We start from the raw sequence: 27490 nt of genomic DNA, 5'->3' as shown, positions 1-27490 counted from the left end.
CTTGGCTTACACTGTCCTCTTAAACATGCTGTATTTCGACCTCTAATTGTTCGTCAAATGGCAATGGCTCCTGCTATTTCTTCTAATATCTCCTTCTATTTTTAAAAAATGCCTCTTTCTAGGTTATGAGGAGAGTGACATCTCTTTTAATAAGTCTTAAAAATCTCCAGCAAGATGGTGGAATAAGAGTTTCCTGGCTCTGGTCCCTCTGGTCCCCCTCATAGAAATCGAACTAGCTACTATCCACAGACAAGTACACCTTCATGAATATCCCAGAACTCAGGAGTGAGCTGAGACACTCTCTGGGATCACAGAACTGAGAAAAGCTGCATTACAGGGTTAAAAGGAACAGTTTCACCCCTTTCCAAGCCAGTTAAGTACCACACAGATAGGAGTCCCCTGGGCCTACAGTTTCTACCACAGAAAAAGAAAGCTGGAGGTGAATACTCAACTTCCCCGGCATTCTGGGATGCTTCTCAGGAAGCCCACTTCTGTATTACCCCATTTGTTCCTACAGGGCTAGAACACTTAAGGTTAGCGAAAAACAAAGAAGGGGGATACGGCTCATAGTGGCTACAGCACAGATCTTGGCAATGACTCTGCACTCCTGCCAATGGAAGCATCAGACCAGAGAGACCAGTCAATAGCACTGCTTTGCAGAAAGCACAGTTGACAGGTGTGCCAGGGCCGAGTCCCTCCCACTATCACACCCAAGCCTTCCCCAACACTTAAGCAGAGTCTCAATTCTCTGCTTAAAGTTTTCCTAGGCCAGAAGGCAAGTATGCGGTGGCACCTAAGTGTAGAAGAGAACATCTGGTCCCATAAGAACTGAGAGGGTGAGCGGTAACCCCGCGCAGCCTCAGTACTCTGCTTATGGCTTCCCCAGACCCAGAGGCAAGTGAACGTTAGCATAAATCTGTGGAGGTCGGCATCTGGCCCTGCCAGACTTTAGTAACCCTACCTAACTTCACAGCTGTACATAGTTTCCTAAGGCCAGGAGGCATAACTGCATCCCTGCATATCTGCGTAACACAGCAACTGGCCCTGCTCAACCTTAGCAGTTAAGCAGTGACTCCACTCAGCTTTAGAGTCCAGCCTGAGGTTTTGCCCAGGCCCAGGCAGGGAGGCAAACCTGTGACTGCATACTGTGGAGCAATCTCCGGCCCTGCCTGTCACGAGTGGCTGGGCAGCAAACCCAGCAACACTGAAACCCAGCCTGCAACCCTGCCCAATTAGATTCTAAACAGCAGTAGCACTCAGCCAGGGAATACAGCCTGCAACCCTGCCCAATCAAAGGTGATTGCAGAGCCCAGCCAGCAGCTCCACCTGACTGTGGAACCCAGTCAGTGGCCTCACTGGTTGATGGAGCACAGCCATTGTTTTCACAAGACCATGGAGTACAGCCAATAGCTCCACTGACCTCAAAGCACAGGTAGCAGCCCAGTTAGAGAACCCAACAGCAAGGTCTGCCTGCCTATGGTCACTACCAGATGGCCAATCCAGAATCTCAGGCTAGATGAAATAGTGACGGTTTATCCCCTTCACCTCAAGTGAGAGGTGGGGTAGGGAAGAACACTTGTAAAAGCTGGAAGAGGTGGCCCCTTCTTCAAGTGCACAGACACCAATGCAAGGATACAAGGATTATGAAGAACCAGAAAAATGACACCACTAAAAGAAAGTAACAAAGCACCAATAATGGACTCTAAAGAAATGGGAGACAAAGAATTGAGAATAATCCTCTCTTTAAAATGTTCAGGGAACTACAAGAAAATATAGATAAAAAATTAAATGAAATTTGGAAAATAATTAACAAAACAATAAGTTTGACAAAGAAATAGAAACAAATTTTAAAAGTCAAATAGATATCTTAGAGATAAAAAACACAGTATCTAAACTGAAAAATTCAATCAAATACTTCAATAGTATACTTGATCAAGCAGAGGAATTAGTGAGCCTGAAAAGAGGATATTTAAAATTATCTAGTCAGAAGAGGAAATAAATAAAGAGTGAAAAAGAATGAAGAAAGCCTACAGGTATTATGAGATACCATCTGAGAAACAGGAGTGCCTGAAGGAGAAGAGAGAGAAAAATGACCAGAAAGCATATTTAGGAAAATAATGGCTGAAAATTCTCCAAATCTAGGGAAAGACACCAACATTCAGGTACAGGATGCTCAGAGGTCTCCAATCCAATTTAACCCAAAGAGAAGTTCACCAAGACACACCATAACTGAACTGTTAAAATTCAAAGATAACTGTTAAAATTCAAAGCAGTGAGAGATAAGAAACATCACACACTAGGGAGCCCCAATATGGCTAACAGTGGATTTCTCAACAAAAACAACCTGTCAGCCAAGAATACTTTATCCAGCAAAACTGTCCAGAAAGGAGGGAGAAATAAAAACTTTCCCAGACAAATGCTAAGGGAGTTCATCATCAGTAGGCCTATCTTACAAGAATTGCTAAAACAAGTTCTTTAAGCTGAAGTAAAAGATCACTAATTAATACCATAAAACACATGCAATTATAAAACTCAATGGTATAATACATAATCATATTCTGAATACTTTAGTACCTTAATGGTGGTATGTAAAGCAATTTTATCTCTAATATGAGGGTTAAAAGACAAAACTATTAAAAACTATTATATTACAGGATATAAATTAGAAAAAGATGTAAATTTTGAAATCAAAATCATAAAGTGTGGAAGAGGGGAGTAAAAGCGTAGTTTTTGTATGTGATTAAAGTTATTATCAGCTTAAAATAGCCTAAGTATAAGATGTTTTATGTAAACCTCAGGGTAACCACAAAGCAAAAACCTACAGAATTTGCACAAAACTTGAAAAGGAGTCAGAGCATACCATTGCAGAAAACCATCAAACCACAAAGGAAGGCAACAGAGGGAGAAAGAAAGGATCTACAAAACAATTACAAAATAAATTACAAAATGGCAGTAGCAAGTCCTTGCCTATCAACAATTACCTTGAATGTAAATAGAGTAAATTCTCTAATCAAAAGACAGAGTGGGTGAATGAATCAAAAACTGTATGCTGCTTACACGAGGCTCACTCTAAGGTAAAGCACACACATAGACTGAAAGCGAAGAGATGGAAAAATATATTCCACAGGAAAGGAAACCAAGAAAGCAGGGGTAGCTATACTCATATCAGACAAAACAGACTTTAAGTCAAAAACTGTAAAAAGAAGCAAAGAAGGTCACTATATAATGATAAAGGGGTCAATCTGCAATTGTAAGAATATATGCACCCAACACTGGAGCAACTAAATAATAAAGCGACTATTAAATGATCTGAAGGGAGAGACAGACTGAGTGGGGGATTTCAGTACCTGGCTCTCAACACTGTACAGATCTTTTAGATAGAAAATCAATAAGGAAACATTGGTCTCAAATTACACTTTAGACCAGGGGTGTGCAAGCTTTTGGCTTCCCTGGGCCACACTGGAAGAACTGTCTCGGGCCACACATAAAATACATTAACACTAACAACAGCTGATAAGCTTAAAAATTTGTCAAAAAAAAATCTCATAATGTTTTAAGAAAGTTTATGAATTTGTGTTGAGCCACATTCAAACCCATCCTGGGTTGCATGCGGCTCAGGGGCCATGAGTTGGACAAGCTTGGTTTAGACCAAATAGATCTCATAGACATAATATAGAACATTCCATCCTACAGCAACAGAGTACACATTCTTCTCTCGTGCACACAGAACATTCTTCAGGATAGATCATGTTAGACCACAAAATAAGTCTTAACAAATTTAAGGAGACTAGAATCATATCAAGCATCTTCCGATTCCAATGGCATGAAACTAGGAATCAATAACAAGTGAAATTTTGGGAAATTCACAAACGTGGAAATTAAGCAACATGCTGCTGAACAACCAATGAGACAAAGAAGAAATTAAAAGGGTAATAAAATAATACCTTGAGACAAACAAAAATGAAAACAAAATATGACATTTATGGGATGCAGCAAAAGCAATTCTAAGAGGGAAATTTATAGCAATAAACATATATCAAAAAAGAAAGCTCTCAAATAATCTAATATTACACCTTAAGGAACTAGGAAAAGAAGAACAAATTAAGCCCAAAATTTGCAGAAGGAAGAAATCACAAAAGATCAGAGCAAGAAATAAATGCAATAGAGACTAGAAAAACAATAGGAAAAAATCAGCAAAATTGAGTTTTTTTTTTGGGAGAAATAAACAAAATTGACAAACCCTTAGCTAGACTAAGAAAAGGAGAGAGAAGACTCAAATGAATCAGAGAGAAAAGGAGATATTACAACTGATAACACAGCAATGCACAGAATCATAAGAAGTTACTATGAGCAATTATACACCAACAAATTAGATAACCCAGAAGAAATGGATAAATTCCTATACAGACACAACTTACCAAACTTGAATCATGAAAGAATAGAAAGTCTGAGCAGACCAATAATGAGTAAGGATATTAAATGTTCTTAATAAAGTCTCCCACCAAAGAAAAGCCCAGGACAAGACAGCTTTATAGCTGAATTCTAACCAACACTTAAAGAACACTTAAAGAAGGATTGAGAATACCAATCCTTCTCAAACTCTTCCAAACATTCAAAGTGGAGGGAATTTTTCCAAACTTGTTTTACATAGAAAACACTGAACAAGGCCAAGTGTTCTTGTTGAACACTTGAAAACACTGTTCAAGGCCAATATGACTCTGATAACAAAGCCAGAAAAGAACACTACAAGAAAAGAAAACTACAGGTCAATATCTCTGATGAACACAGATTAAAAAAACCCTCAACAAAATACTAGCAAACCAAATTCAACAACACATTAAAAGAATTATTCACCACGATTAAAGGGGATTTACATTTGAGATGCAAGGATGGTTCAACATATAAAACCGATGAATGTGATATACCACATTAACAGAATGAAGAATTTAAAACTATATGATCATCGCAAAAGATGCAGAAAATGCACTTGATAATTTCAACACTCTTTCATGAAAAAACTCTGAAAAGATTCCGTATAGAAGGAATGTACCTTAACACAACAAAGGCCATATATATGACAAACCCATAGTTAACATCATACTCAGTGATGAAAAGTTGAAAGTTTTTCCTCTAAGATCAAGAGTAAGGTAAGAAGGCCCACTCTCACCACTTCTTTTCAACATATTACTGGAAATCTTACCCAGAGTAATTACGCAAGAGAAAAAAAATAGAAGATAATAAGAAAGGAAGAAATGAAATTGTCTGTTTGCTGACACGATTTTATACACAGAAAATCCTAAACACCAAAAAACTGTTTTGCTGATAAACTCAGTAAAATTGCAGGATACAAAATCAACATAAAAATTCAGTAACATTTCTATACACTCACAACAAACTACCCAAAAGAAATTAAGAAAAACAAGCAACAAAAAACAAAGTAAAATACTTCGGTGAAAATTTAACCAAGGAGGTGAACAATACACATATATTATTAGTATTTACTAAATATATATATATTATTAGTATATACTAAAAACCATGAAACACTGATAAAAGAAATTGAAGAAAACACAAATAAATGGAAGCCTACCCGTGCTCATGATTGGAAGAAATAATATTGTTGGAATATTCATGCTAACCAAAATGACCTACAAATTCAACAGAATTCCTATCAAAATTCCAGTGTTATTTTTCACAGAAATAGAATAAACTATCCTAAAATTCATATAGAATCATTAAAAAAAACCCTGAAAAGCCAAAAATATCTTAAGTAAAAAGAACAAAGCTGGGGGCACCACGTTCCCTGATTTCAAAATATATTAAAAGAATTGAAATCAAAACGGCATGAACTGGCATAAAAACGGACACGCTGATCAATGGAACAGGACATAAATAAATCCATGTATTTATCGCCAATTGATTTTTGACAAAGGTGACAAGAAAACAAAATGGGGAAAAGTCTCTTCAACAAATGGTGATGGGAAAACTGGAGATCCACGTACAGAAGAATGGAATTGGATTCTTATTTCACAATGCATACAAAAATATACTAAAAATGGATTAAAGATTTAAATACAAGACCTGAAACTGTAAAACTACCAGAAAAAAACATGAGGGAAAAGCTCCATGACACTGGTCCAGGCAATAATTTTTTAGATATGACCTTGAAAGCACAGGTATCACAAACAAAAATAGACAAATGAAATCGTATCAAACTAAAAGGCTTTTGCACAGCAAGGGGAACAATCCAACAGAGTGAAGAGACAAGCCATGGTGTGGGAGAAATATTTGCAAACCGTACTTGATAAGGGGTTAATATTCAAAACATGTAAGGGACTCACGCAACTCAATAGCAAAAAAACAAATAATTAAAAAATAGGCAAAGGACATTTCTCCATTTAAATGGCCAATATGTCTAAGAAAAAATGCTCAACATTAGGGAAATGCAAATTAAAACCACAATGAGATATCATCTCACACCTGTCAGAATGGCTATTACAAAAAAGATGAAAGCTAACAAGTGGTGATGAAGATGTGGAGAAAAGGAAACCCTTGTATACTGTTGGTAGGAATGTAAATTAGTATAGACGCAATGGGAAACAGTATGGAAGCTCCTCAAAAATGTATAAATAGAATTACCATATGATTCAGCAATCTCATGTCTATGTACATATCCATATATATATCCATATATATGTATGTATACATATATATACACACACATATATGTATATACACATATACACACACACACACACACACACACACATATCTATCTATACATACACACCCAGAGTATGGGCATTGTAGCATTATTCACAACAGCCAAGATATGGAATAAACCTACGTTTCCTTCAGTGAATGAATGATTATTTCTTTATAAAAAATGTGGCATATAAACATATTGGAATACTACTCAGCCTTAAAAAAACAAACAAACAAACAAACAAAAACAGGAAATTCTGTCATTTGCAACATGAATGAACCTGGAGGACATCCATATGCTAAGTGAAATAAGCCAGGAACAGAAAGACAAATACTACATGACCTCACTTACATATGGAATATAAAAAAGTTGAACTCATAGAAGCAGAGAGTAGAATAGTGGTTACCGGAGACTGGGGTTGTGGTGGACGTAAGGTAGGGTATGGGAAATGGGGAGATGTTAGTCAAAGGGTACAAAGTTTCAGTTACATAGGAGGAATAAGTTTGTGGGTTCTATTGAACAGTAGGGTGACTATACTTTTTTTTTTAGATGGAGTTTTGTTCTATTGCCCAAGCCGGAGTACAGTGGTGCAATCTCAGCTCACCACAACCTCTGCCTCCTGGGTTCAAGTCATACTCCTGCCTCAGCCTTCTGAGTAGCTGGGATTACAGGCACCTGCTACCATGCCCAGCTAATTTTTGTATTTTTAGTAGAGACAGGGTTTTACCATGTTGGCCAGGCTGGTCTCAAACTCCTGACCTCAGGTGATCTGCCCGCCTTGGCCTCCCAAAGTGTTAGGATTACAGGCAGGAGCCACCACGTCCAGCCTAGGGTGATTATACTTAATAATAATCCAACATTGCTAAAAAAGTAAATTCCAAATGTCTCACTCCAAAATACAATAAGTGAGATGATGGACATGTTAATTAGCTTGATTTAGTTATTTCACCTTGTTTACATATACCAAAACATCACTGCACCCCATAAATATAGTTAAGATGGTATTAATTTGTCAATTATGATATTAAAAGAAGCTAATGAGTTGTTACTACAACACAAAAATATGCTGGAGAAACATATCTTTGAAGGAATGTTGTAATGAATAATGACCCACTAATTAATTTGATCAGACTGCATACCGAAATTTTTATTTTTGTTTATTTTCAGTAAAGGAATACTTATATTGAGGTTTCTTTCCAGTTTCAAAAAAAACATTATTGTTGCTATAGATAAAATCAGAGATAAAGAAAGGAAGGGAAAATGACATTTAAAAAAGCTTAATTTCTGGAAATTAGTAGCAATTACTAATCTTCTGATGTATAAACAGAATATGACTCACCATTGTCTCTGAAATTAAAAATCTCTGTAAGTAAAGAGATATGAAAACGTATTCCTTCCTTTAAAATTTTAAAGGAAAGAATATGAGCACCTAAACAGTGACAAGTGGATATATTGGTGTTTCTATTATACGTAATTCCTTCCTTTAAAATTTTAAAGGAAGGAATATGAGCACCTAAACAGTGACAAGTGGATATATTGGTGTTTCTATTATACGTAATTCAGTTAAAGACACTGATTTTTAATACTTAGAAAATTGGCACATTTTCATAACAAATGCAGGGTTCTTTCTAGGCTACTTATAAAAATATATTAATTTAAATAACTATGAGTACTTGTAAGAATGCTCTTTGAAACTATTCACTATTTACTTAAATAATGTTATATATTATTTAATTTACATATTTTTAAATATAAATATTATTTTTATTTAATTAAATTAATTAATTAAATTAATTAATTTAAATACTATTTTAAATATTAATTTTCCTCACATTTTAATGGTTTTATAACATGTTATAGTAAGATCTGAAAAAAAAGTGATTCAGGCACATTTAAAATCATTAAAGGTTGGAGAAGGAAAAGAAAGATGGTTTGTGGTATTTCTTTAGACCTTGTACATGTACCTTTCAGTCCCATTACTCCTCCCCCAAAGTCTGAGAAAGGCATTCAGAAATTTTACAAAATCTCTTTTCTGAGAGATTATTTAAAACACACATACAAAAACCATATGCCTATCTGACTAAGGTGACTATGGGAAGAGTGAAGCAGTAGAAGAGCATGTAGATTCATCTGTACTGTCGGATGCTGGTGCTTTACACTCTAACATCCAAAGTAAAATTTAAATGGTCACAGCAACCCACCTATAGTACTAGAGATGTTCCTAACCAATTGAATTGCATAGAGTGTCACCAAAGAAATTATAAATCAACAATGTGGATGAATTTAGATATAATTAAGCTTAGAGACTTTTTTGTTTTGTTTTAACGTAAAGAACAAAACAGTGGCTGGGTGTGCTGGTAATCCCAGCACTTTGGGAGGCCAAGGTGGGAGAACTGCTTGAGCCTAGAAGTTCAAGACCAGCTGGGGCAACATGGCAAGACCTCGTCTCTACTAAAAGTAAAAAAAAAAAAAAAAAAATAGCTGGGCACAGTGTCATGTGCCTGTGGTCCCAGCTACTTGGGAACCTGAAGTGGGAAGATTGCATGAGCCAGGGAGGTTGAGGTGGCATTGAGCTGTGATCGCACCACTGGACTCCAGCTTGGGTGACAGATCGAGATTCTGCCTCAAAACAAAAAAAAAGTATAAAACTGACATCAATGAACGTACTTAGAATTTTGAAGCTGTTACTAAATCTTTAGAAAATGTAGGGATACTGCTAAACTCTACATGAGATACTGTGCTAAGCCTTCCCATCAAGTTTTCACAATCATTCATAAGAGTGCAGTCAATCTGACAGGTGAGCTAGTAGTCACGAGGCAGGATTTATGCCCAGCGTAAAATCGTGCTTAACAAAAATGTAAAAAACTGATAGGAAAATTCTTTAGTCTTACGAAAAGGAGAGCAAAAGTCTGTATCTAATATTCTAGACAGGGCCTTTTATAAAGGCAAATAGTAAGCAAGAATTAATGAACTTTTTCAGTTCCTATACTTCTATGTTAGGATAAATGTTAAGAAAAAAAAAGGCTCCAATTACACTTTTTCATTCTGAATAAACAATGGAAAAGGCAGACTGCATGTTATTTTGAAAGAATGAGCAGGTACAAAAGTATCTCCTACACAGGTAGAAGAATCCCTCAATAATGGGGCATCTTTATTCAGAGAAAAGCTGTCCTCTTTAAAACAGAAAGCAAAGCTGAAGATGGAATCCAAAATCCTGGCTTTGGTCCTAGTTCAGACATTAGCTGTGAAAGTCAGGTAAGTCCCTTTTTTCTTTGGGCTTCCATTTCTACTAATTTCTAGAAAAGTTACACTGTTACTCTGAAAGATTTTTCTTATGTTTTTGTTACCAATTTTCTTAGTAAATGCATTGCATATGTTGAATAGTATTGTCAACATGTGCAATGCATTTACTTAAAAAAAGACATATCTGGCCCGGCACGGTGGCTCATGCTGGTAATCCCAGCACTTTGGGAGGCTGAGGCGGGTGGATCATGAAGTCAGGAGATAGAGACCATCCTGGCTAACACGGTGAAACCTAGTCTCTACTAAAAAAAAAAAAAAAAATAGCTGGGCGTGGTGGGGGGCACCTGTAGTCCCAGCTACTGGGGAGGCTGAGGTAGGAGAATGGCGTGAACACAGGAGGCAGAGCTTGCAGTGAGCCAAGATAGCACCACTGCACTCCAGCCTGGGCAACGGAGCGAGACTATGTCTCAAAGAAAAAAAATAAATAAATAAAAAAGATGTATCCCTACATATGTCAGTAAAGCACTAGAATAAGCTTTTCACTTGTCAATGTGGATATTCAGTAACTAAAAATAGTTAAATATTTTTATGTATGCTTGACACATATATATTTGGAACATAATACAAAATTAATGTTTGTTGAATAAACAAACAAATCCATCCATTCATCTGTCTACCTCCCAGGTAAAAAATTATAAGGTTTACTTAGGCTAAATCAGGCATGGAGTTGTTACCATGGCTAAAGCCACTCCATGTGCAAGAGGAACATCTGGCTAGAAATTAAGAGATGTGAGTTCTAGTCCCAGCTCTGTTATTAACATTCTACCAATACTTAATTTGCGTGGCCTCAGTTTGCCCATTTATGAAAATGCAGATACTAAAATCTTCCCTCCATAGATGAGGACAAATAAAATGACATAGGAAAGACAGAACTTTGAAAAAAAAATCGAAGTACTTTATAAATAAAAGATATCAGCTTGTGATTTCATATCCATAAAGAAGCTGAATTTAGCAGTATGAAGAAAAAGATTGTGAGAAGGAAAGAAAACTACCAGAGAACTATATCCTCCGCTTCATCAGATTTTCTGCTTGGGGCTAAGAGCTGCCCCTTAGAATGAAGCAGATGCTCATAGTAACTCCTAAGCAAACTCTCATGGCACTTGACCATGCTGACTCACTACTTTTTTCTTTTCTTCCTTTTTCTTTTCTAAACAGACTGTATATCATATATAACTTTTACAAAATAAGTTTATTGAGATATTATTTTAACATATTTATTATTATTTTTTTGAGACAGGGTCTCACTCTGTCGCCCAGGTTGGAGTGCAGTGGCATCATAGTGGCTCACCACAGCTTCCACCTCCTGGGCTCCTCCCACTTCTGCCTCTCGAGTAGCTGGGACTACAGGCATGCGCCACCACGCACAGCTAACTTTGGTATTTTTTGTAGAGACAGGGTTTTGCTGTGTTGCTCAGGCTGGTCTCGAGCTCCTGGGCTCAGGCGATCCACCCACCTCAGCCTCCCAAAGTGCTGGGGTTACAGGCATGAGGCACTGCACCCAACAGATATAATTTACATACCACAAAATCTATTCCTTTTAAGTGCAAAATTTGGTGGTTATTAGTATATTCATAGAGTTGAGAACTGTCACCACTATCTAATTTCAGAACATCTGCATCACTCCTAAATGAAACTACCCATTAGCAGTTACTTCCCATTCTACACCCCTCAGTTCCTCCAGCCCCCGGCAACTACTAATCTACTTTGTGTCTCTGTGAATCTGCCTATTCTGGACATTTCATATAAATGGAATCACACCATATGTGGCCTTTTGTTACTGGTTTCTCTTAGTATAAATACTTGACACTAACAAAATTCTCACCACAAAATTATTCCTTAGAAAAAAGGAAACATGTTCCTTGGGATACCTTACAAAGACTTCCATAAGAAGGGACATTCTATTACTTTATTTTATATAAGACTGGTATAAGCCAATATTCAGAACCTCTGACTAGAACCTAATCAATTATAATTCTATGATTACAAAAAAGTCTTGCTTTTGCCATTGTTAAATAAAAGTTTGAATGCAAACATCCTATGAAATATAAATGTGGAAAAAGGGCAATATTTCCATGTGAACAGATTATTAAAGTAATTTCAAATACATTTATAAAACTAAATTAATAAATTAAATGTTACATATTACTGTTTCATATGCTTCCCTACAAGTTTATCATTCAAAATGAGGGGGGAAGTTTAAAATTCAAAATCGATCTGTTCATTGGAAACACAAGGAAGATTATTTTATATTCAAGATTATTTTATATTTGGAACTTCTAGGATCATTCGAAGACAAAGTCAGATCTGCAGATCTTTAGGCCTAAGATAACTGACTTCTCACCTAGAACTTTAAAAAGCAGTTGAGAATCCAATTCTTAGCAAATATCTCAAAAGAAAACTGAATTTTGTAAGTGAATATCATAGAAAAATTGAGTGAGGAATTTTATTTTAGAGAAATACTGTTAGGGAATGAAGTGATCTCAAGGGCTACTGCCAACTCACTCATTTAACTGATGAAATAAGGCTGAAAGAGGCTGACTTACCCAAGATCATATGGCATGAGGGCTTACCATGCTAAGTGCTTTCAATGAATGATTTCTTAGTTTCCCATGACAACCCTATTCATGTCCCTACTTTACAGCTGAGGTTTAGAGAAGTTAAACGGCTTGCTCAAAGTTACTCAGCTAATATGTGGCAGAGCTGGGATTCCAGTCAGATCTCTCTAGCTTCAGAACCAGAGGGCTCAATGGTGTTGCTATACAAGTCTTCAGCTTCTCATCAGGACCCCCTGCCCAGAATCACACGGTTTTAAAAAAAACATTTTGCCAGGTTTGAAATTTCTAAACTAATTTAATTGGAACAGAAGAAAACATCATTAGAAATTAGCAAAAACATTGGCAAAATAAGAGAAAAAGATATGGGTGAGAAAACAGGTCTAACATTATTTCAAAGTTTATAAAAACATCTAAAAATAAAAAAGGCATAAGTTCAAAGGAAGTCAATTTTACCTGGTTAATTCTCTTAGTCGAGTCACCTCAGCATCACGCTGACGTAATGTTATCCCCAATATCTGGTTTTCCTTTTCAGCAGTTTCTAACTTAAACTGGGAGCTTTTCACATTGACTAGGGCTTCCTCCAATTCTAAAACAACAAAAGTTTCAGTTTCCTTATTCCTTTTAAAAGATGTGACCATAACTACTGTCTAAATACGTACCAATTTTTATTCTTGTTATCTCAATATCATATTGCTGCTTATTTTCAAGTATAGTTTGATCTTTGTCTTTAAATATACTAGTAAATTTTTTGTTTTCATCTTTCTGATTTTCAATCACTTTTAACAGCTCTTCATTTTTACTCTGCAGTAATTCCTGGCTCTTTAGTGACTCCTCCAATTGATTTTGCAGTGACATATTCAATGACTGAAGAGAAAACACTGTAAGACAAAATGGATCAAATAGTTGTTTCTCAAACCTAAAAAGTACAAACTTGGAAAATACCTGTTTCTTAAAAAAAAAAAAAAAGGCCTGAAATTTATTGATTTTGTTTAATGATTAATTGCATGAGCAGTTCTAAATAAATACTACATATATTTTTTAAAGTGATTGGCAGAAGTCATACCTTTCTTTTCCAGTTGACATTTTAAGCATTAATTTTTTAAACCCTTTTAAAAGAAAGACTACATAATTCTTTTAAAAGAATAATACATGTACAAAGTTAAAAAATTCAAACACCACAAAATGTCAATGATACCAAATGATTCTCAATGAAGAATCTCCCTTCCACTCCTCCTTTCTGTCCCCAGAGACAATCAGTATTAATTTTGGTATCTTTCGTGAAAACACTTTTGCATATGGTATTAATTACACTACATACACACACACACACTATACGCAATTTCTAACTTTGCCTTTTTTTCCCCATAAGACTGTTATATACAAACACATAGATCTATCATGTTCTTTTTCATGGCAATAAAAGTATATGGCACCATTCATTGAGCAAATACATGCTCAGTGAATGCTTAATGTGTGTGAGGTATTGTATTAGAATCTGAATATACAGAGATGAACAACACAGACGTGGCCCCTGTTCTCACAGAGCTGATAACAAACAAGTAATTATAAACAGTTATGATCTCAAAGAAACAATAAGATAAATGATCAGATAATATAAATAAGAGAAGCTATTGAAAGTAGCAACTACTGATCTCCCCACTTGTCCTCTAGGCCTCCTCTCTCCTACCCTCTTCCCTCTCCTCACCTTTGGTTAACAGTGGAGACACAGTGATAATTTCTGAATCACTCTGGTGAAACTGAACACTTTTATAAAGTGCTCATTCTGTTGGGTAATCATATTTTTTTCTTATTGATTTATAAGATATATTTATACATTAAGAAGATTAAGCCTTCATTGTGTCATGTATTGTTTCTCCATTTTGCTTATGTTTTGAATGTATTTGTAATTTTGCTATGTAGAAACTGAAAAAGTTTTCTGGGGACATATTTTATCAATCTGTTCCTCTGTGGCATTTGAGTCTTTGTCAGGCTTAGGAAAAGTTCCCCTCCAAAAAAATAAAAATTCTTATCTTTTCTTCTGGTACTATTATAGTTTCTTTCTTTATTAAGCTCTGTGATCATTAAGGACAATTTGGCAATATCTGTCACAATTGCAACTGTATATACCCTTTGGCTCAACAATTCTACTGCTATAAATCTATCCTACAAAAATGCTGGCCAGGCGTGGTGGCTCATTGTCTGTAATCCCACACTTTGGGAGGCCGAGGTGAGTGGATCACTTGAGGTCAGGAGTTCAAGACCAGCCTGGCCAACATGATGAAACCCTGTCTCTAATAAAAATACAAAAATTAGCCAGGCGTGGTGGCAGGCGCCTATAATCCCAGATACTTTAGAGGCTGAGGGAAGAGAATCGCTTGAACCTTGGAGGCAGAGGTTGCAGTGAGCCACGATCACACCACTGCACTCCAGCCTGGGCCACAGAGTGACGCCGTCTCAAAACAAACAAACAAACAAAAAAAGCTGACATATATGCACAAAGACATATACAAAGATTTTCACTGCAATGTTGTTTGCACTGGGAAAAAAGGGGAAAGTACTATTAGCAAAAGACCATATTATGGTAGACCTGGATAAGCAGAATACCCAAGTAATTCTTAAAGAGAAAGATGCATAATTATGTATTTTGATAGACAAAAATGTCCACTATATGTTAAGTGAATAAACAGAAGCTGTGGAAAAGTATGTACAGTGTGATCTCATTTAAAAAAAAAGAAAAAGTACATATATAGTTCTATTTGTGCCTGGCACACAGTAGGTATTCAGTAAGTATTTGTTAAATAAATCAATTATATATGAAGAGAAGATATGCAAAAGGAAACACACTCCTGTATTTCAAAACAAACAAACAAAAAAAGGTGTATATTATTGGGAAGTGATGGCATCTTTTATTTTCCTATGTTTCTACAATATTTTAAATTTATCCCCTCAAAGTAATTACGAAAGCTCAATTCTTTATCAACATTTCCAGAGCCACAAATAATTTATCAATCCCTAAAGTTCTTTTACCTACATTCAAGGTTGCAATCCACAGCACCAGATGGTTTATGAGTTTTCTGTTGTTCTCTGAGTTGCTGGTTCAAAATTCTCAACTGCCTAAAGAAATAATGAAGAACTATGAATGCAAGAATACCAAGCCAATTTAATAGTATACATGTGATAGCCTATCAAAAAAGATAAAACATAAACCCACTAAGACGGCAGAAGTCCATCTCATCCCCAAAAGACAAAAACTAAATAAACAAAACAATAACAAAACCATACTACTATTATTATGAGGCCTGAGATAATTTTTAAGGTTGCTTGAAACAACATAAAACTTCCCCTCATGGGCCAGGCGCGGTGGCTCACGCCTGTAATCCCAGCATTTTGGGAGGTCGAGGTGGACAGATCACCTGAGGTCAGGAGTTTGAGACCAGCCTGGCCAACATGGCGAAACCCCATCTCTACTAAAAATACAAAAATTAGCTGGGCGTGGTGGCACGTGCCTGTAATCCCAGCTACTTGGGAGGCTGAGGCAGGAGAATTGCTTGAACCTGGGAGGTGGAGGTTGCAGTGAGCGAGACTGTGCCACTGCATTCCAGCCTGGCGAAAGAGCGAGACTCTGCCTCAAAAAAAAAAAAAAAAACAAAAAAACCCTCATGAGGAAAGTGTTAATTTCTCTTTTTTGTCTCTTCAGTGATTTGTTTTTTTTCTATTTCTTTCCTTTTCTATCTCCTCATGCTGTTTCTCGTCGTCTTTCTGTGTATCTTTATCACTGTAGTTAATCATCTACTTTTTAAAAGCTTTGTCATTACTATGAACTAGAATACCTACAAGCACTGACTGCTATCAGACATCTATCTGCCTGATGTTTGTCATATGCTGAAACACAAATCTATGCTTCTAATAATTTTATTAGATGGAAAAGTTAATGGTCTTAAGTAACGAGAATATTAACAGGCTGCAAATCTGCCCTGTTACAATGAACTTCACAATATGTATCTGCTTCACAAATAGAAACATATAAAAGTGTTTTCTTTACTCCTAAGAAGTTATTGCTTATAGGGAAAAAAGCCTCTATTATCTTTCCAGAATTACTTACCTAAAAATATTTTGCCTTAAAATATTTATTTTTGGTACTGACTCTAAAATGATAGTACCCTACCTCACATCACTCACATGTATTAATTTTGAGTTGATTAAAGTGATAAAATATGTAAACAAAACCCAACTATACAAGTTTTAGGGGGAAATCTACATAATCTTGAAGTCGGGAAGGCATTTCTAAGTGAAACTCAATATCCAGCAAGCATCAAGGAAAAGAACGAAAGATTCAACTGTATCAAAATTTGAAACTTGTAGAATTAAAACCTGAAAGAAAATACCTGCACATATGTTATAGACAAGGGGTCCATAACATTTAAAGAACTCCTACAAATCAGTAAGGAAGGCAACCTAGTAAAAAGTGACAAAGGATAAGAATGAGCAGTTCGCATAAGAAATAGAAATGGCCTATAAGCATATGATAAAAACGCTCATCTTCACTAACATGAAGAATTGCAAATTTAAAAGAAGGTATTTTTTGGCCATAGGATTGACAAAAATAAAAGGAAATAACATTTTCTGATGATAGTACATGAAGTGAATTAACTCAATTCATGTGATTATATCAGTATAACCATTCTGGATGGCAGTTTGAAATGTCCAACAAAATGTAATATGTTCATAATCTCTGACAAAATTATTCTACTTCTAGGTTATCAAGCATCAGAAACAGTTTTACATGTGCAAAAGCATCTCCCACCTTGTAGATACATACAAGGATGTTCACAACAGCAATTATTTAATAGTGCCAAGTTGGAAATAACTTAAAATGTTACATAAATTATGGTACATCCATATATGAAATACTAATACACAGATAATAAAAAGAGCGAGAGGTCCATTTGTACTGACGTGAAAAGATCTCCAAGACACATTATGAAGTGAAAGCAGCAAGCTGCAGAACAACAGTATAATGTGAGCTTATTTTTGTTTTAATAAAATTCTGATTTTCTTTAAAGGTTTCCCCTTTACAACAGAAGCTTTCCTCAATAATCCTTTGGTAGGTCCCTGGTCAGATTCTTCTCTTCCCAAACATAACCAATCTAAACTTCTAATAATTCACTGCAAGCCTCTCATTCCTACCTTCCTCTTCTCAATTGTATACTTTCCTTTTTTCACTAAAAATAATGTGGTTTGGGGACAAACACAGTCATCCTTTGGTCCCAGGGTGTATCCATATGTGTATTAGCCCTCATTTTTTCCATCTAGTCTGATGAGTAGCCTCATCTGTGCCCTGAATCCCATTCTCCTCCTAGACCATCAAGGACTCTGCTCCTATCCCACTCCCTTTATCTTCTGTATCTGCAGTTTCTCCCTCTTTGCCAGTTCATGTGCCTAAGCCAAGAAACATATTAAAATTCTTCCCATATTTAAAAAAAATTCCCTCCAACCTAACTGTACAACTAGCTACTTTCATTCCTCTCATTCCCTGCTTTCAGGGCTAGGCTTGTAAAAAAATATTCTATTTAAAATGATACATGATAAAAACAGAAAAAAGGATATTTTAAAAATTGATGTTACACATGCTATTTTAAGATATGTACTAAATTTAAATATACTGGATTTTAAAAAAGGAAAAGAACTGCTGCTACTTAGGCAAATATTTCTTTTATTCAAGTCATTCTTTTTTTTTTTTAAGATAGCTTGAGATAAAACTGACATACTATAAACTACATAAATTTAAAGTGTGTCATTTTATGTTCTGCCATATGATGTAGTAAAACCACCATCACAATTAAGACATTCATCAGCAGCCATAAAAAAGAATGAGACCATGTTTTTTTGCAAGAACATGAAGGGAACTGGAGGCTATCATCCTTAGCAAACTAACGCAGAAACAAAAGCAAATACCACGTTCTCACTTATAAGTGGGAGCTAAATGATAAGAACTTATTAACACAAAGAAGGAAACAACAGACACTGGGGTCTGGACAGTAGGAGGGAGGGGAAGGTGGTAGGAGGGAGAAAAGCAGGAAAGATAACTATTGGGTACTGTGAAGGATAACATCAACCACATACCTGGGTGATGTAATAACATGTATAACAAACCTCCTGTGACACGTGTTTACCTATGTAACAAACCTTCACGTGTACCCCCAAACCTAAAAATTTTTCAAAAAACATATTCATCATCCCTAAAGTTTCCTCATAGCCCTTTTCATAACTCTCTCTTCCCAGATAAGCACTTATTTATAGTTTGCATATTCTAGAATTTTATATAAATGGAATTATGGAATATATACTCTTTTAGCCTGGCTTCTGTCACTCAACATAATTTTGGGATTCATCCATGCTGTTGCATTTATCAGTAGTTCTTACCCTTTTATTGTTGAGTAGTATTCTACTATACGGATATAGCACTATTTGTTTATCCATTCACCTATTGATAGACATTTGGGTTGTTTCCTATGAACACTCATTAACAAGTTTCTGTGTGGACACATGCTCTGGCTTATCTTAAATATCTAGGAGTGGACTGGCTGAATCATATGTTAGATATATGTTTAATTTCTAAGAAACTGCCAAACTTTTTTTCCAAAGTGTTCAAATTATTTTACATTCCCACCAGTTAATTGTTAAAACCTTCACATCCTAACATTTATTAATTTTGAATTTTAGCCATTCTAATGGGTATGCAGTGGTATTTCGTCATGGTTTTAATTTTCACTTTCCTAATCATTACTGATAAGCATCTTTCCATATTCTTATCTGATATTCATATTTGATATCCACTTATTTGGTGAAGTGTCTGTTCAAATATTTTGCCCATTTTTAAACTTGATATTTAAAAATTTATACCGTCTTAAGTTCTTTATACATTCTAATACAAGTCCTTTATCGGGTACATGTTTTACAAATATTTTCTCTCAGTCTGTTGGTTGCTTCTTCATTTTTAATGAAGTGTTTTTTGAAGAACTGAAGTTTTAAATTTTGATGAAGTCCACTTTACTCATTTTTTTCTAGTTTATATTTTTTGTGTTGTATTTTTAAAATCTTTCCCAATCCAAAATCCCTAAGATTTTCTCTTATGTTTCCTTTTAGAAGTTTTGTAGTTTTAGTTTATACATTAAGATTTGTGATTCATTTCAAGTCAATTTTGTATACTGTATGAGGTAAAGGTTGAGGTTCATTTTTTAAAAACATGACTCTGCCATTGTTTCAGCACTATTTATTGAAGAGTATTCTTTCCCCACTGAATTTCTCTGATATCTTTGCAAAACACTATCTCTATGTGTGAATTTGTTTCTAGACTCTATTCTGTTTCAGTGATCTATTTGTCACCTTTACACCACACCTCTTAGAATACTATTCCTTTATGTTTTGAAATTGAATAGTACCAACTTGGTTTTCCCTTCTCAATACTGTTTTGGGTACTTTAGATTCTTCAAATTTCCATGTAAACTTTAGAATCAGCTTCAATTAAATATTTTTAAAAAGCATGCTTGGGTTTTTACTTTAATTACATAAAATCTATACATCAATTTGGAGAGAAGTGATATCTTAAGTCTTACATTTATGGATCTGGTTTATCTTCACTTATACTGATCTTTAATTTCTCTCAGTAATATTTTGTAGTTTTCAGTGTATGGGTCTTACATATTTTTCAAATTTATCCCTAAATTGTTCATATTTTTTTGATGCTACTCTAGTACTGATTTTAAATTTAATTTCAAATTGTTCATTGCTGGCACATAAAAATACAATTGATCTTGTATCCTGCAACCTTGCTAAGCTTTCTTATTAACTCTAGCAGCATTTTTGTAGATTCCATAGGAACTTCTACAAGAGTTATCATGTCATCTGTGAACAAGACAGTTTTACTTCTTTCCTTTCCAGTGTGGCTGGCTGTTATTTCTTCTTGCCTTACTGCACTTGTTAGAACGTCTAGCACATTGTTAAATAGAAATAACAATCATTATTTGCTGGATAGCATTCATACATTCTCCAGCATATGCAGAGACAAAAAAACAAATATCTAAGAAGAATTTTAAAATAATGGGATGATATTACAAATACTATTTAAAAATATTATGTATTGAATTTAGGATTACATGATTTTAATGGAAAGAAATTAACAAGCGAAACCAAAACTGACTACGCAAATATTTCTTTACTTCAAGAAATATTATTCCTAAGTAATCTAAAATTTAGGAAATAGGATATGAAAAATGCAGAGTTTGGAATTCATATTGTCAAGATTACTAACACATTCTGATCTATAACCATAATTTCCACGGTTGTCTTAGTTGTACGTATAGATTCAATGTTCACATCTGTCTACTCTTTTGTTTGAATTCATCTTTTGGTTGACTGGACTTTGCCATTCAAGTTTTTTGTTTTGTTTTTTAAAAGAGTTCAAGGGTGTTAAACTTCCTAAGTTCTTGCACACTTGAGAATATGACTGTTGCCTTTACACTAAAAGGACAGCTAGACCACATTAGAGATTCTCGGGGCATACTTTCTTTCCCTCAGAACTTTGTAAATGATATTCTGTGATCCCCTGGCAACGGAAATCACCGTGGAAAGGCTGGAGATAGCCTAAAATTTTTCTCTTCATACATAATTTTCTATTTCTTTTGAGTGTCTCCAAAAATTAACTTTTTTCATCCTTAGGGTGTAGTAACTTAAACAGCATATGTGTTGGTGTTGATTGTTTTGCATGGTTTTTCTGAGATCTTCTATGTCCTATTCATCTGCTGACACAGATCTTTTTCTTTTTTTTTTTTTTTTCTTAGAGATAGGGTCTTGCTCTGTCTCCCAGGCTAGAATAAAGTGGTACAACCAGAAAATTTTCCCTTTTATTTATAAATATCTTAATATTGTCTTTAATCCATTTGTTCTGCTCTCTTTTTTCAGGAACACCGATTTTATATCTATTTTCTTTTTCATATGTATTATCTTCTTCATAATAATTTTTAGATCATTCTTTTGCTATTTTGCCTTGTGTGATTCCCTCAAGCTTATCTACCATGCATTCAGTCAATTTAACAAATATTTGTTAGAGTGAGTGTTAGGCACAATTCCTAGCACTAGAAATATAGTTGCAAACTATAAAGCGACAAAATTTCAGCCTTCTCAAATTCAGAGACAAAAACAACAAAAAACGAGAACTTACCAGGAGGTAAGAAAAGAAAGAAGAGAAAGTTACTGTTTAATGGGTACACAGTTCATGTTGGGGATGAAAAAGTTTTGGCACAGATAGTGGTAATGGCTACAGAACATTGTGAATTTATTTATTGCCACTGAAATGTACACTTGCAAATGGTTAAAAATAAAAAGGTAAATATTATATATATTTTACCATAATAAAAATAAATAAAATTTTTTAAAAGGGTTTAGGAAGAGGAAGAAGCTGAGGGTAGTAGGAGACACTGAACTATGAATTTAGTAGCAATTAAAACAGAAAGACTTAGGGAAAAAACCTAAAAACCCAAAAAGCAACAAAACAAAAAACTTCAGGCTTCACAATACTTAAGTTCTAGTGGACTGCAATATCCCTGAGTTTGTCTGTTTATTAATTATTTTACATTTGTTTCTTTCATTTTTGTAATTTTTTTGCTTTATTTTTCTGAGTTCACTTAACTCACTTTTCTTCTCTTTTTCTTTTTCTTCTTTGAGCACTTTGTCTCAATCTCAGTCTTTCTCCCTGTAAGAGATCCTATTATCTTTAATTTCCCTGAGACTATGGAACACTGTTTTAATTTTTCTGAAGTTCTTTGAGTAATTTGTCTTGTGATATTTATTCGGGACCTGCCTTTGTTCTTGTTGTCAGTTTATTTTAATGCTATGCAAAATCTCTCCTATAAATTGTTTTCTTCCTGTGACTTTTGTGATGTCACTCTCCTAATTTTAATCTTCTGTTCTTTCCTTAAAAAGTTGTTACTCCCCAGCAATTCACCTTTCACTGTGTTCACACACTCTACCTTCTTGGTGAATATACCACTTACTTATATGCTGGCAACAAATCACTTACTTTCAATCAAATTGTCTCCAGTGTCTACAACAGTGCCAGATCTATACAAAAAGCTCAATAAAAACATGTTCAGAGAATAATTCCCGAGTCTACATTTCCATCTTGCATCTTGTTCCTATACTCCAGACAGTCTAACTCAGCAGGTCTAAATCTTAACTCACAGGCTCTCCTATTACCTTGCCTAACTCAAAAAACATTAACAATATGAAATAAAACAAATCTGTTCTTCCTCTAGTAGCTCCCTTCTGGAAGAATTATGTTACCATTTGTTAAATTATGAAGACAGAACCTGAACATCATCCTTGACTCCTTCCATTGACTCCCGTTTCATTTTTATGTTCTGTGTGGCTACATAACGGTCTCATAGTTGAGTTTAATATCAGGAGGTGGTCATGAATTCTTGGTACTCTCTAGCTCAATGGCTCTTAACTGGAGGTAATACCCACCAAGCTCCCATCCAGGAAATTTGGAAATGTGCCAGGCCTTCTAGTGGTCAAAATTAATGGGGCACTACAGACATTTAGTGGTTGGGGACCAGGAAGACTAAATGCTGAATAATTGTGTCAGAAGACACATTAAAAACTGTCTAGCCTAAATGCCAAAAATGCCAAAATATCATAGAAACGATGCATCTAGCAATTTTTTAAGCCACAAGATGGCAATAAACTCCAAGAAAGTCCTAAAAGATGTGGTTAAAAAGAAACACGTAGTTTCCAAATATCTAAACAGGAAAAAAAAAATACTTTTTTAAAAATTGAAAATGATGAGAAACACTTTTGAATGAACCAATGTATTCCAATTTTTATTTGTAATGGAGATAATGGGTAATTCTTACAAATAGATTACCAAAGTGGCACAAAATTTCCTACACTACTGCCAGAAACCTCATTCTGCTAAAAAGAATATATCTAATAAATTTTTCATTTTTTAGTTATTTCATCTTTTAGAAAGTCAAGTAAACAACAGTGGCAATAGCATGCTATATAATCTTTGTCCTGTAAAGACAGCCAGCAAAATAGCTCTGGTGCCAGTTGAAGAATGAGGTCAGACATCAAACAAATACCTTTAAAAAAAACTAGAAACAAGTGGTGGCCCATAAAACAGTAAACTTCATTTTCTTGAGTGGCTTATGAATTAGCTCCTAAGGCAATTTAAAAATGTTCTAAGGAACCGAAATAAATAAGAACCACTAATATTTTCCATGGTGACAATGTTAAAATAAAATATTCTCAGACTAAGTTTTGGTATCCTTATTTAAGAAACCAGTTATCTGACTGTCATTCCTTTAAATAATATGCTTGTTTATTTTGAATGGCTTACAATACATTCTATGTTCCACAAAATACACCTAAATAGTGAGGTATAATTAAATCTCTACTTCCTAACTGAGACAGTGTAAAAGTCTACAAGTTAAGATCACTGTACTCTAAAACCAAATTGCCTGGGTTCGAGTCTTGACTCTTAACTTCTTAGATATATAACCTTGGGCAAGTTACATAAACTCTTTGTGCCTTCATTTCCTCATCTGTAAATGCGAGTAAACAGCACCTATTTCACAAAGCTGTTGTGAAGATATAAAGAGGTGACACATATCGAGGACAATAGTATGGCATATATAAAACATTCAATAAATGTTAGCAGTATTTGCTGTTCATTATTTTATTATTTACTCACTTTTGGTTTTAAAAATTTATGCTGGTATATTATTTATACCATATATAAATAATATACCATATATAAATAATATATATATATTTATGCTGGTATATTATTTATACCATATATAAATAATATACCATATATAAATAATTATATATATATTTATGCTGGTATATTATTGATACCATATATAAATAATATACCACATAAAAATAATTATATATATATTTATGCTGGTATATTATTTATATATATATAAATACATATTTATATATATTTATGCTGGAATTCCTTAGGTCAAGACTAAAGATGATATTAGATCTTAAACCCAGCAACCCCATCTTATATCGTAGTAGCTACAGGATAATAACCTCTAGAGAAAGAAACCTAAATGAGTGCATCTCACTAGCTATCATGCCTCTACAGGCTCCAGATATGTATATTTTAGCTATGCTCCAACTATTTAACTGCTTTCCAGTTTCTTTAAAAATTTGTGTAGAACCTTGCAGGTCATATCTTACACAATGTCTATAGCTTATGGAGCTGTAATACTCTCCCAGGGCACATTCGCATTGCAGTGCTGCAGAAGCACCTGATATGTACTCCAATTTTTTGCAAAGTGTATTAATAAATAGACACTGAAGTGTTGGCCTTGATGGTCATCACTGAAACATTCAAAGTTAAGATATTATTGCTAATATGTGGGTGATTCCTTTTATATTTCAAGATTAGATCCCTGGTCTACATCTTTCCTAAACAAATTAAGAATGTAATTCCAACAAGTTAAGATGACCAAAAGAAAAAATATCAAAGAATTTTACTTTTTTCTATGTTTAAGTGTGGTGGGGCTATACTAGTGCTTACTAAGGTTCTCCTTTCCTTCCTGGGTGTATAGAAGTAAGTATATATCTGTGACATTATTTAATACATTTTCATATATACATATTGTATATAAATGTGTGTGGTGTGTGTGTATGTTTGTTACTGCATATACATACATACACATATATATATGTATATATACACATACATATATATATATTTTCATTCACAGTTCCTGGCTGTCAACACCCACAGCCCTTGTTATTCGTTAAGCAGTCAAAACCAAAAACATACCTTTTATTAAAGTATTTGGCCTTTTGTCCCTGGTTCCTGAAGCAGCTTCAGACCAGCTTCAGTGATAAAGGTGAAAGACAGTCGTTTGTTAATATTCAGGTACTTTAGGCCTCAGAAGCAGGCCTCAGAAAACAGAATCTCTCTCTCTAACCTTCTCTTGCCATCCTTTCACCTGCTCCTTTTTCCTCCCCATTGTAGGCCATAGGAACTAAAAATATACTCTAATCTTCTCCCACCTTTCTTACAGCTGGCCATAAGGAAATTCTCTGACCTACCTTGTCTGTTTGTAGGTCATAAGAACCCCATTTCTGAAGGAGACCTGCCTCATACTGAGGAGAAAGGAATGCTCCACAGAGAGGCCAAAAAGAATTTGAACAGACAGAACTTCTTGGGTTTCCCCACTCTGTCTATTAGATCATACACTTTTTGTCAAATCACATTTCTTCACAGCTGTCCATGATTCAACCATGACTATCCAATGAAGCCTCCATAAAAGGCCCAAGAGGACAGGGTATGGAGAGCTTCCAGATAAACACATGGAGCTTTCTAGAGGGTGGTGCACCCACCGAGGGCATAGAAGCTCCACGCCCTTTCTCCAGTACCTTGCCCTCTGCATCTCTTCGTCTGTATCCTTTACAATATCCTTTATAATAAAGTGGTAAACTAAGTGTTTCCGTGAGTTCTGTGAGCCGCTCTAGCAAATTAACTGAACCCAAAGAAGGAGGTCAAGGGAACTTCGATTTATAGCCAATCGGTTAGAAACAAAGGCAAAATAACCTAGGGCTTGTGATTGGCATTGGAAGTAGAGCTCAGTCTGGTGGAACTGAGCCCTCAACCTGTGGGATCTGATACCATTTCCAGGTAGATAGTGTTGGAATTGAACTGGAGGACACCCAACTGGTATCTGTTGCAGAACTGATGTTTTGCTTGCTGGTGGGGAGAAATCCCTACACATCTGGTCATATAAGTGTTCTGTGTTGATTGTTGTGGTGTGAGAGCAGAAGAAAAACAGTTTGCTTTTAATACAATGTCCCAGACCTTTCTATTAGGCAAGGCCATGTGCCTTGTTTCAGCCTATAAAATATAAGTGGTAGCAAAACGATCACTTCTGGGTTGAGCCATGTAAGACTCCCCCGTTACCATATCTACATTCTCTTTTTTCTGGACAACACATACTGAGACAGTGGCTTCATAAAATGGAGGGAGTCTGGATCCTGAGTCACACGATGAGACAGCCACCAATGATCCATGTTAGTCTTGGCATGAGGGAGAAGAAACTTGCTGTGCTATGCAAATGAGATTTAGAAGTTTGTTCCTGCAGCATAACTTAGACTAGTCTGATAAATATACAGAGGTACTTCATTTTTCTGCCTACACACTACCAAGTGACAACAGGGGTAAAATAAGTGGGAGAAAATACGTACAAGTGGGCAGAAGGAAGAGTTAGAGAATGCTGGAAATCTCTGAAAAATGAGGAAGAAAAGTAGAAATACAGTAAGACAGCAAATAAATTTTACTTATGAAGTCCTAGGTATGTCATTTGCACCTTTGTTCTGGCCAGGAGACATCTTTGCATACAGACAAAAATATTCAAAGAGCAATTCTTACCTTCGTAACTGAGCATTCTCACTTCTTAATGGTTGCATGGCCAGTGCTATCTCAACTTGAATATCTGTGTTTCCACTTACTGTTGGAAGTACAGATATACATGCCTCCATTTCTGTAATCAACCTCTGAATTTCTGAATCCTCTATAGAAGGCAACAGAAATGAGTAAAATCAATATTATATTTTTGGACAAGATTATTAGTATGTATTACTAAAAAAGAAAATCTTTATAGATATGTACATTCTTGTTATAAATTCAACTCAATTATTTATAAATTTATTATACAGGTTCCATTTTTCTCTTTCATGCTGCTGGCATTTGCTTCCTCAGAATTCTAAAGAAATTAAGTTCAGTAAACTAAAGATTAATCTTAAATCACAGGATTATTACATAAGTGATTTTTTTTTTTTGTTTCAGTTCAAGAGTCAAGTAGGAATGTGGCTTACACAAATCTCTTAGTCCATA

At 35.1% G+C, this 27490-nt stretch overlaps 1 protein-coding gene across 5 annotated transcripts in view; it reads right to left on the bottom strand.

The window, feature by feature from the left end:
• CCDC14 (coiled-coil domain containing 14) overlaps positions 1–27490 on the bottom strand; it is a 48164-nt gene that overhangs the window by 4471 nt on the left and 16203 nt on the right. For all 5 annotated transcript variants that reach the window (XM_024244762.3, XM_009238459.4, XM_009238457.4 and 2 more), the window contains 4 exons: positions 27026–27167; positions 15596–15678; positions 13224–13442; positions 13018–13150 (listed from right to left, as the gene is read on the bottom strand). In XM_024244762.3, the coding sequence (XP_024100530.3) occupies positions 13018–13150; positions 13224–13442; positions 15596–15678; positions 27026–27167 (577 nt within the window). The remainder of the gene's footprint in view (positions 1–13017; positions 13151–13223; positions 13443–15595; positions 15679–27025; positions 27168–27490) is intronic.

The sequence above is a fragment of the Pongo abelii genome, chromosome 2, assembly GCF_028885655.2.
Source record: "Pongo abelii isolate AG06213 chromosome 2, NHGRI_mPonAbe1-v2.0_pri, whole genome shotgun sequence".
NCBI classification, from domain to species: domain Eukaryota; kingdom Metazoa; phylum Chordata; class Mammalia; order Primates; family Hominidae; genus Pongo; species Pongo abelii.
This window is presented reverse-complemented; position numbering and strand designations above follow the sequence as displayed.